Here is a 12,187-nt window from a genome sequence, read left to right on the forward strand (position 1 = left end):
CTCGAACTCACGGACCTCGAGATCGTGACCTGGCTGAAGTCGGACGCTTAACCGACTGCGCCACCCAGGCGCCCCCAAGCACTCTGCTTCCTACATGGCTGCTATGTAAGCTTTCGGGAAGCTCCTCTGGACAGCTGGGTGAAGAGAAGCAACAGCAGTACTGATGATGAAGGCCAAGCTGCTTCTTGAGTGTTGAAGGACCCTCTTGGGCTCAAGGCAAGAATACCCCCCAAAATATTTGTCTACAAGCATACACACATGCACACACACACACACACACTCATATAGGTACTGGCCCGGCGTCCAGGATATGCCTGCAGAGGAGGCTGAATCTAAACTTAATGTCTGGCTACAGAAGGATCCAAACTAAAACAGCACTATTTTGTCACTCCTGAGGGAGTCATGCAGTCAGTCACTTTCTCAAATGGCACCCAATCCATTGAGCACAATGCCATTCTGAAGCTGGTAGGCTTGTTCTGGAGCATCTGCAGAGCAAGTTCATAGGCTACAAAAGGAGATCTTTGTTAAGATTGTGCTTGGCAATTATGGTTTTTTTTTTTTTTTTTTCTTAAAAAAAAAAAAAAAAAAGCACTGTTTCCTTCAAATTTGTCTGGCCCTTAATCTATTTCTACACACAGCAGACTTGAGCCAGGGTCATATCCAGAAACTACATCTTGTGGGTTTTCTCTCCTCAATATATGAACATGTACAATTTATAGATGAGTATATACAAATGCTGGCTGGGGAGGCCTTCTCTCCGATTCAGCGCCCTAAACAGCGAACTCTATTTACAGACCAGGTCAGTAGTACAAAGGCTCATGCCCAGCAGCGAGTCTTATGTTCCTGCTCGGGGAGCATTTTTCCATGGCCTATGTCTCATTCCTCAGCACGAAATCCTAGATTTCTTAAGCCCAGATATTCATAGACTTCTGCCCTTTGTTCTAATAACATTCCATTTTCCACATCAAGAGATCAGGTTTCAGCTTCTAATCTTGCTGCGTCATCGTATCATTATGGATGGTTGTGAGGCCCAAAGGCGACTACTGCCATTTATTCAAATTAACTATCAACTCTGCTCTTCAAACAGAAAGTGGAGAAGCCTTGGAAAGGCCCCAGGGTGTGTGGCCCATCCCACCCTCCCTTGCTCCAAGTCTGCATTTTGTTTTTGTTTTGTTTTGTTTTCGTTAATGGGGGCTGCCTCGTTATCGGGGATACGTGCGGTTCGAACCCTTACAATAGCGTGGTGGCTGATGACAAAGATCATTGGCCACTAAAGTGTGCTTGTAAAGACGGGATTACAGCGGGGTGTCCTCTACCCTGGAACAGGATGCGAGTTGAAGGGGGAACGAAATAACCAGGATAGGAACCAAAAGAAGAGGGATCGTTCTCGCTGGGGAGACCCCGGCGCTCCTCCTGCTTCAGGCATCCTCGTGGACCAGCAGAGGTTGGGTAGAAGATGTGCTGCTGCCCACAGAATTGATCCGCACACAATGGTCCACCGCTGTGGGGCGCTCCCGGTTCGGGCTGCAGTTTGCTAAGTTGGAATAAATCTGAGGAAAACAAGCCCACAGTTAACATGCCAGTCCCTACACCACGAACACAACGACAAAGGGGCCCATTTGGGCTTCGGGATCGCAAATAACTTACAAGGCCTTTTAAAGGGAGGAGACTTACAAGACTTTCACTGCCAAAACCCCAATCCTATTGACAAAAGGAAACACAAGCTTTGTTTTAGCCCTCATTTCCCCCCAGGTCTGATACATAAAAAGTGATGGCAAAAAATTGTGCTGGGACGCATCTGGGAACAAGTATCATCTAACCTATTAAAAAGCTTTATAAACCTCTGCGGCCAATGATGAACCCCAATGGCTGATGTCATTTGCTGGGAAATCGGTGGCCCTGCCAGGGGTGGGAAATGCTGTTGTATTTGAAATCTGCTCGGACACCCGGAAAAGCAAGCTTTAACCCAAAAATATCAGTGGTGTGCTCTTAGAAAAGGTAGCTCCGAGCCACGATCCATTAAAAAAAAGCAGCTTAAATAAATCCGAGTTATAGTAAGGATCACGAATTCTTCCTTAAGAGCAGGAGAAGAAATAATGGATTTGAGTTTTGAACGCCCCCCCCCTCCCCCAATCACTGGGAGGGATCTCCCAACTTCAAACAGCTCTTCATTCTATATGGCTTGTGGGCATGACAGCTAGCTACCATTTTCTGGCTATGCTTGTTTGAGCAGAAGGTCTATTTCACTGCAGTAACAAGCTGTCTTTTCTATGCCTTCATTCTAGTTCACATTACCCCCACTGTCCAAAGGCTGAAGGGCCATGACACGTGACACAGAGAACACGCCGACCCCATGACCGGCACTTGGGGTGGGGGAGGGAACACGGCGCATCCTTGTGGAACGTTCCGCTTCCACATTTCTGCATGCAAAGCCCTCCACTCTTTTTCCTTCTCATCTCATGTGTTTAGGCTCAGAAAGGGGAGCCGGGCAGAAAGAACTGTTTCCATTGCTTTACGTGGCTGCCCAAAGCCCAGTTTGCCACCTCAGCCAAGGAGAGAAGGGATGAATAAAGGTCTTCACCCCCAGAGCCTCAGAAGGGTGCATCTGGAACCAAGAGAAAGGAAGGAGGTTCTACGCCTGGCCAGAGGGAACTCACATGATTGGTGCTATCTGAAATCTGCTTCTCGATTAGCTGCACGATCTGCTTGAATGTTGGCCTTTTCAGGGGATCAGCATCCCAGCAAGTCTTCATTATGTCATACCTGCAAAGCCGAAAGCCATTTTCTATCACCCCCCAATGCCGTTAACCTGGCTTCTCACGGCGTATGCCATGTGACAATCTCAAATTCCAGGGCCGTGCAAACGGACATACTGAATGGCACGTGCGTGATGAAATAAAACACTGTATATGGGAAAGGTGGCTGAAACTTTCCGCATATTTGGTGACAAGAGATTATGAAAATAAGCTACAAAAATGACATTTGATCAAGATGTCATAAAAAGGAACCAGGTGACATTGACATTTCAAACCATACCAGTGAAAACCCTTAACATCTGGGTTTCTATCTTCGTAAAGGAAAATAAAAGGGGAAGCACTATCTGAAGGAAAACGTGTCGGCTCTTACATTTCAGCAGGTGCGTGCTCAGGGCTGAGCATTCGGAACCCTTCCTTGATCATCTTGTAGAACTTAGAGTCGACTGGCATTCCAGGGTAGGGGCTGCTTCCTGAGGCACAGTTTGCAAATCAGTGTTACTAATAAGCAAGCAGGACACTGACAAACCTTAAAGAAGATGCTGAGTCTAACCAAGGTGCCTTTGGCAAGGCATTTTACCTAAAGAGAACAGCTCCCACAGAAAAATCCCATAGGACCAGACATCACTTTCAAATGTGTACACACAGTTGAAAATGCTTTCAGGTGCCATCCACTTCACAGGTAGCCGAGCCTGTAATGGAAGCACAACAGATTCGGCCAGGTTAATTACGAAGCTAAAAAAAAAAAAAAAAAAAAAATTCCTGTAGACATTGCTCCTGCTGAGGGGGTGAGGGTGAGAAGTTGACTGCCCGCCATCTCACAAAAGCCTTTTCCCCTAGGACCTCAGATGACTGCTACTACCTCTGAAACTGGGGGCTCACACGATCCTATCCCCATTTTCAAAAGCGGGACATTGAGTCAATACAGCATGGTGGTTAAGAGCACAGCCGTCAGAGGCAGACACATGGGTTCAAATCCTGGCTCCGCCACTGGCCTTGAGTAACAGAGGTCTGTGAGTTACCACTGAATGTGTTTTCCCTTTTCCCCGATAAGAGAAACATGGCCTCCCACAATAGAAATGACATTTCCCAGCTCCTTTGCAGCTTGGTGTAGCCATGCGACTCAAGTCTGGACACTGGGTTGTAGGTATGATACGGCAACTATAGAAAGACCTCTTAAAAGATGGCTGGCATGTGCCCTTTGCTCTTTCCCCTCTCATTCCTCCTCCACCCTGCCTTCCGACTGTGGTGGCTGGCTATCCAGTGGCCACCTTGGGCCAAGAACAGGAGGGCTACACCAGAGATGTAAGAAAATGGAAGGGTAAAAGGATTTGGCCCTGAGTGCTTCACAGAACCTCTACACCAGCCGTGGCCTGCTGCTACTACACTTCTTTTACTTTTCTTTTGGGTTTTCTGTCCTATGAAACCCAAACCATCCTTCATGAATACACTGGGAAGGTCACAAGTATCTGTAATTAAAAGACAATCTCGGGGCGCCTGGGTGGCTCAGTCGGTCAGGCGTCCAACTTCGGCTCAGGTCATGATCTCACGGTCCGTGAGTTCGAGCCCCGCGTCGGGCTCTGTGCTGACAGCTCAGAGCCTGGAGCCCGTTTCGGGTTCTGTGTCTTCCTCTCTCTCTGCCCCTCCCCTGTTCATGCTCTGTCTCTCTCTATCTTAAAAATAAATAAACGTAAAAAAAAAAAATTTAAAAAGACAATCTCAATATAGTCTGCTAGAAAGCAAAAATAATACTTCATATTTCACGAGGTGTTTGGTGGGTTAAATGAGATCATGTAGGCAAAAGTGCTTACCACAGTACTGCCGACGGACTGATCTCTAAACGATTGCCTTGCACAAGCGAGCACACAATAAACAGGGGCGGCTCATGGTGACTAGGACTATTCCAAGGTGGCAAGAGGCAGATTGGTCTTTACATTCAACAGCTGAACTTCACATCCTGAACTCTCTCTGCTAAAATCGAGTCAGACTTGCTGGGACTATTGCTCTTACAGACATTCTGGATTCCTGGATCTTAATCTACCACAAAAAGCTAACTCAGTCCTTCTCTTAATCCATTCAGGAATGAAACTGGGAAGACAATTTTGTTTTTCTAGTGTTAAAGTTATTTTAGCCAGCAGGAATGAGAAAAGAAAAGAAAAGAAAAGAAAAGAAAAGAAAAGAAAAGAAAAGAAAAGAAAAGAAAAGAAAAGAAAAGAAAAGAAAAGAAAAGAAAGGAATTAAGGAAGAAGAAAAGAAAGGAAGAAGGAAAGGAAAGGAAAGGAAAGGAAAGGAAAGGAAAGGAGAAGAGAAGAGAAGAAAAGAAAAAAGAGAAAAGAAAAGAAAAGAGAAAAAAGAAAGAAGGAAGAAAGAAAAAGAAAGAAAAAGGAAGGGAAGGAAGAAGGAAAGAAGAGGAAGAAAGGAAGAGAGAAAAAGAGAAAAAAGAGAGAGAGAAAAAGAGACAGAGAAAAAGAAAGAAAGGGAAGAAAGGATGGAAGGAGGAAGGAAGGACACCTTCCAGTATCCCCTCCCAGATTTTATACCTAAGTTCCTATAGGGAGCTTTAACCTGAGATTGAAGGTGTCCTGAACTCAGGGGCCTGTGGACTTGGAAGGGGAAAAAAAATGCCACACATTCTTATTTTCACTAACTTCTAAATGAAGTTTAGCATTTCCTTAAGTTCTGGATGAAAGCAATAAAGCCCAGTAATGTCAGCAGGTCCTGTGATTCCATCAGCAACAGTCACTGCAGACACCTCCATCATGATTAGTGTTTACATTCATCACCACTTTGAAATCAGTTTTTAGACCCACGGCTAGAACAGGTTATTCTGTGTAACAAAGAAACACGTGTACTGATGTCAAAAAATATCCTTTTTTAATACTTTGATAACTATATTCCAATTTAACTGCTTTTCTTGGTAATCCTATAGGTTTTATTTTATGCACTTAAGACAATGTTCTGACAAGGTATCCGCTGGCTTCACCCGCAGAAATATGACGAAGAACCTACAAGGAATGGAAGAACTTGCTGAGAAGCTGACATGGGGAGATGTCACATGACTATGATGTAGCAAATCTGAGGCAGTAACATGTTGTGGGAGTTTCCCTACTTTTAACTTGTCCCATAAATCCTCCTTGCCCAGGAGCCTGGTGAAGAGAGATCTGTAATTGGTTCGTGCAACAGACTTGAGCTGGAGCCCACAATCTAGAAGCCTGGTGGGACCTAACCCATCCTTGTTCATTATAGGTCGCGAACCAATCACAAGCTATTAAGAAGCTGCAGCATAACCACTGTCATGATTATTTATATCCCACATAAGACATCTATAAAGAACAGTCAGAAGAACAAGCGCCACGTGCATATTGGCTGCAACGCACCTGAATTCTGTAAAGTTCTAAGCACTTCACCTAGATTCACTCATTTAACCCTCCTAACAACTTGATGAGTCAGGTGACAGTATCATTTCCCAAGAAGAGAAAAAGAAGCAAGGTTGAGAGGCCCCGGGTAATTCTTGCCAAACATCACAGAGCCATTAAATGATGGAACCAGATTCGAGCTCGGCAACGGCAGTCCAGAAACTGCCGTCTTCCTCCTCTTGCCCTTCTGTCAATATTCCAAGGCCTGGATCGGGGACTACCTCTCATTCTTTCTTCTAGTAGTGCATGCACTGGGATGGAGAGAACTTGGTTTCATTAACCCTTGTAATAATGAAGTGCAGCATCAGAAGAGATTTATTAGAAATACATGCCTTGATCAGGAAGGAAAGCCAGAAACACTTCTGTAAAGCCAAGCCAAGTACAGCCTACCCATAGAGATGGCCATAGTAACGCAGGACAAAATATTACATTATCCTAAGGCACACACACAGCTACCATCAGGAATAAATCTGGACTGGGGAAACAGGCCTAGGAAATAGATGCAGAAGAATATATACACGGGACTATATGGCTTCCCACACTAACGGGATGCTGCTTTGTAGATCATGGGCTCTGGATTCAGCCTTTAACCGACCTGTGTCATCTCAGAATCAGTGATGCTTATTACTAAAACATATAAAACATACTGAGCTTTAGTTTCTCCAACTCTGAAAGAGTGAAGACATTGCATTCTAACACCCAGGGGTTGTTCTCAGGATACAATGAAAATTGGCAACGAAATAAAGCACTCTGAACTAAAATCACTATGTTCTATAAGCCCATGATTACTTACGAAACTATTTAATATGCTCTCTATTGGTTGTAAGATCCAACATTCTACATACCTAATTCTGAACATAACCTTAGATTTTAATCTTTTTCACATAGCATGTCAATCTCCAGATAAAATTCCCCCGCTGTGACCTTCAGGCCCACATTTGTTTCACTTGAACAAAACAGAGTTCATTGCTATTCTCAGGCTATAATGAAAATTAAGGCTATTTCTGTTTCCTTCACATGCCCCATAATTACACAATTAGAATTAGGAATTCTATTATCGGAATGTTAGTTGTAGTAATGTTCAGCATACCATGCAAATTTTGCTGAAGGACACTTAATTTGACTGCTAAAATGCATGCTATCTCAAAGGTAGGATTTGCATTACGAAACTCATAAAAAGCAATTCTTAGAAAAACTTGAAACTAACATCCTTCATTGGACTGTCAAGCAGAGAGCGGGTACTTACGTTTCCTTTGACCACATAATTAGAATCATTCTTGATGTCTCTGGCTAGACCAAAATCACAAATCTTTGTGATTCGACCATGAGTAAGGAGGATATTTCTAGCAGCCAAGTCTCTGTGAATACACTATTAGGAGAGTGGGAGAGAAAAGAAAACCATTTACATTTATTTTAAACTCCTCAAGAATGAAAACTACGTGCAACGTTAGGATGCTGCTTCTGTCACACAGGTCCAGTAACTTGGCTTCGCACTGAAACTATTCGGTGCACCAAAAATAAACATCTAAATTACGCTCTGAATGATGTGTGTTTCGCATCGTTAGGACCTTAATTACTACAATCGCTTTCAAAACCAACTCGAATACATTTTCTTCCTCTTAGGACTGCTTTCATTCACAGGAAAATACATTATAAATAGTCACATCATACTTTTTAAACTGAAAACTCATTTTGCATGCTTCTTTTTGAATGTCCTTTTATAGAGTTTCTGAAATGTGTTTGCAACTTCAATTTGATGTCTCCCAAGGACACAGGGAAGAGGCTCTTTATTTCAGCCATCCTACATCCTCTTTTAGTTTGGTAATTGTTTGGAAATGTCACCAGTGACACTTACGGGGAGGATCTGTTACCTCCTCCTAGTCTGCCAGTCCCATTTGCTAGGGCACCCCCTCACCCTTCCAGAGACTCTGTTCCTTGTTTTGATCCTATCATTCTCTTCCCATCCCCATCTTTTCCCCAAATGCTTATCATTCTGACTCCTTTATTCCCCCACACTTCATAAACCATACAATATTTGAGGTCCAACTTCAATAAAGCCCAAGTATGTGCTTCACCAAGCATTGCAACTGCATGAGGTACCCCTTCCTTTTGCTGATGATATCATTCTCTTTATTTTCTAAGAGCAGCTCCCGTATCCTAAAAGCCAAAGTTTTTAAATGAATTCAATGCATAAAAAAAAATATTCATAGAAAGCTCATTTAGACAGGCTTGCACTTTAAAGCTTATAAATGAGACCAGGAATTCCAAAATGACAGCAGTTGGAATATGAAGAAACTAAATCTCCTCTGTTTTCGGTTACTGCACTTCAAAATGACACTGTGCATTCGAACTATGGCTCCAAAGTGCTCGGTGGGGTTGCGGCTGGGGGGTTGGTGTGGGAGTGCTTTCCCGGGAACCACGCCCACTCACATTCTTCGAGGCGAGGAATGCCATGCCCTTGGCCACCTGGTACGAGAAGCTCAGCAAGTCCTCCAGGTCTAGAGCCAACTCATCGTCCTCCATGATGGCGGGAGTCACATCTCTTTCTATGTATGAGCCTGTTAGGAGGAGAAGGACTTTGTTAGCAATTAAACCTCAAAGCAAGGAAAACAGAAGACGGTGACAACAGGGATACCAAAGGGCTGGTAACGAAGGGACTGATGTGAACGTGCAGGCAGGTCATCTCCCCGGTGCTGAGGACACGGAAGTGCTCAAGCACAAAGTTAATATGCATCACCTGGGGCCTCAGGGGAGCAGGATCGTGAATTAATACAAAAATCTCCTGTTTTTGATATGTAAAACATGTATCTGATACATTTTGACATGCAAAATACATATTTGATACACATATATTTTCATACATGCAGTAAGATGCGCGTACACAGTAACAAATGCTCTGACCCCAAAACCCACTTGGAACCCTTAACTGCCATTCAACATTGGCACCGTTACTGGGGGCTACTGTAACGGGGAACCGGCCGCCATGGGGCATGGTATTGTATTTCATAGCAGTATGAGAAATCCTCTCGAAATGACACCTACCTATTCTGGCAGATCTCCGTTTGTCTGCCTTGGATGGCACAACATAAGAAACTCCGGGTTTCATGTCCATGTATTCATTAGTACTATCGTTGCTGGGAGAGAGGAAATACCCATCCATCAAATCATGACTGGACAAAATGGGAAAAAGAGGAGTACCCACGGGGCAGGCTCTATCCCCTCATTCCCTTCTTTACAGAACAGGCTGATTTTGTTCAAAGAAAGTACTGCCAAGTCTGAGTGAAGAAAATCTTGTCCATAAGATAGGAGATTTTAATATTCAACATTAGGGTCCAATCCCCAGGAATGAGACGGCATGTTTTGTGTGCAATCGTAGATGGGATTCGGATTAGAAATGCCCCATCTCTTGACACCAGGGATTTAATGGGGAAACAGAGAGCAAAAAAAATTAACCCCCAGCCCCTTAAACTCTCTAAATTAGCCCCAAGAGACAAGATGAAAGAGACAAGACACAAAGGGCAAGAACTTCTGAGATGTGTTATGGGGGGAAGGCAGGGATCGTTAACATATAGCGACTGATGGAAGAAGGTTTTAAAAAAACCAAGTTTAGTTCAGATAAACACCAATAATTTGGATGATTTTCTGAACCATCTGGACCTCTTGAATCTGCAACATTTGGCTGGAAAGTCTTCAAGATTTCTAGTACTTCCTGCTTCTGATTAGCATAGAAACACTGTGACAACAATCTCCTTCAGATTATGCTGGTGGTTCCAGTCCCATATGGGATCCCAGTGCACAAAGAACACCACGTCGGATTGAACAATTTAGGCCATTATTTCAGAAAGTTGAAAAATATCTATGGGGCCAAGGTTTTTAGAAATAAGGCAAAGTGGCTCATTTATTTATACAAAGAGCACATGTTCTGGAGAAACTAACCAAAGGTGGTTTGTACTGCATTTTACCACCACCTGACACTACCCAAATTTACTGGGCTAAAAAAAAAAATAAAACAAAAAGCCTTCGCCTGGGGTTTAAAACTTTAGCCAGGGCAGGTACAGAAAAGGGCTTTAAGAGGTAACCGTCCACCAGTAATATTTGCTGAGGTCTTCTTGAGGGCCTGGAGCCAAGTTCGAAAGACAACGTCTTGCCATCTCAAAATGCAGGGGGACAGAGTGAATAAAAGGCAGAGGAGAAATCCAATACACGATTTCAGAAATAGAAAGCATAAGGGAGGAGTATCATTTCTGCTGGCCTCTGGGTGAATCTAGGAAACCCTCATAAATGGTGGATCTCAACCTTTGGAAAGAATGGGCAAGGTATGGCAGAGAAGAATCCTATTCTGGTTGGTAAGCCACATTCGTCCTCCTTAAAGGAATTTGAAGCTCCTTACACATCATTCAAATTCAGAAGTATATTAAGTATAAAACAGATGAAAATAAGGTATAGAACTTTTAAAAATGTGCTAGTCTTTGTGCCTTTTTATAGCATGATGGGTTTTTTAAAAAGGGGCAAGGTATACAGAAATAATTCAGAGGTAGATGGTGAGAAACCTACATGCAGAGATACGTTCAGAGCTCTCTGCCACTCTGTTAAAGGTTTTCAAGAAGTTTACTGAGGCAACTCAACAATACAGTAGCAAGCCCGACAGGGTGAATGAAATGACACACAAGAACAGAGTCATGAGAGAAACAGGTACAGAATTCATTCAAATGAACGGAACTAATGCCTTGAAACGAACTAAAGATGCATTTAAAAAAAATCAACGGAAATCTAAGTTTAACACTCTTCAAACCTTTACAAACACTATTCGAACTTTCTAAATTGTTGGTGACATCTAAATGATTTAATAATTCTGATTTTGTGCCTCGAAGTATCTCTGTTCAGTTTTTTTTTTTTTTAACAATCGGCCTTGATTGCAAACCCTTATGACCCCTCGAACTGCCTGTCGACAGCTATTTATGTAAATCAGCCTTACCAGGAAGACTCCTTTGACTGCAGAAGGTTCTTATAAAGTGCCACTTCTGCATGATCTTCCTGCTTTGAGCAAATAAACGAATCACGTTTTCTTCTCAAAAAATTCAAAAGATCACCATAGCAACAATACTCAGTAATGACCAGGGTGGGCCCTACAGGCATATAAGAGAAGGTTAAATAAAGAGAGATGAGATATATAGACAATGCTGCCCCCCCCCCCATAATTACACTCAGGAGTGATCATAACCATTAACATTCAGGTTCGTTTGATAAGACCACTTAGTACCAATACAATCCTACCTATTGACACCGCTGGCAAAAAATAGCATTCTGTGGGGTCAAACTGAACAAGCAAGTCCCCTTTACCTGACTTTCTAAGTAATGTCAGTATGTCAGTGCTTGGAGCCAGGCATGACTGCTGGCTTTACAAAGAGTTACCGCTTTCAATGTCGTACGACTATCAAATTTCCTCCATGAATCCTTTGATTCACTTCTGTTTGCAGGGGCTCCACACCCTCTCCCACCGTTATTGTGGAAATGATGCAGAGAACAAACTGCATAATAAGAAAAAGCAACCACAATGGAACAGCCAGCTGATATGTGACCGTGCCTACAACTGCAGCCCTGAAGTTATTAACAGGCAACTAATTCACTTGGGCAGACATGTTGGCGAACCATGCATGATGTGGATGCCACCTTCACGGGGGCTGTTTTAAGAAATTATGGAGGCCATCAACTTGACCGCGAATCTCTGTACATCTTGAGGGAGATGGCTCATCTGGTCCTTTGGACCAACATGTTTTCTGGAAACATCACAGAAATCCTTGATGGAAGGCTCTACCTCAGAACTGCTTCAGACTGGAAATTTATTTTCTTGCAGAAGTGAAGTGTCTGCCTCATTTGGTGCATTATTTGAGAACTGGCAGGCTTCGAAGTCTATCTTTAATTATGACGTGCAAATGAATGTTAACCCTTTAGTGACTACAAATGATCCAGCAAAGTATAAAGCCTGCAAGATCGGGAGACGTGCTGGATGAGAGGAGA

The 12,187-nt window shown here is 43.2% G+C and overlaps 1 protein-coding gene across 2 annotated transcripts in view; it reads right to left on the reverse strand.

Annotated features, from left to right (window-relative positions):
• Positions 1-572: 572 nt before the first annotated feature.
• KIT (KIT proto-oncogene, receptor tyrosine kinase) overlaps positions 573-12,187 on the reverse strand; it is an 86,830-nt gene continuing 75,215 nt past the window's right edge. For both annotated transcript variants that reach the window (XM_086705040.1, XM_025921345.2), the window contains exons 14-21: positions 11,145-11,295; positions 9,212-9,303; positions 8,600-8,727; positions 7,416-7,538; positions 3,334-3,445; positions 3,127-3,226; positions 2,658-2,763; positions 573-1,550 (exon numbers count right to left, since the gene is read on the reverse strand). In XM_086705040.1, coding sequence (XP_086561166.1) covers positions 1,419-1,550; positions 2,658-2,763; positions 3,127-3,226; positions 3,334-3,445; positions 7,416-7,538; positions 8,600-8,727; positions 9,212-9,303; positions 11,145-11,295 — 944 coding nt within the window. In that variant the 3' untranslated portion in view covers positions 573-1,418. The remainder of the gene's footprint in view (positions 1,551-2,657; positions 2,764-3,126; positions 3,227-3,333; positions 3,446-7,415; positions 7,539-8,599; positions 8,728-9,211; positions 9,304-11,144; positions 11,296-12,187) is intronic.

Source organism: Puma concolor, chromosome B1, assembly GCF_028749965.1.
Source record: "Puma concolor isolate L17-30 chromosome B1, mPumCon1.1.hap2, whole genome shotgun sequence".
NCBI lineage: Eukaryota > Metazoa > Chordata > Mammalia > Carnivora > Felidae > Puma > Puma concolor.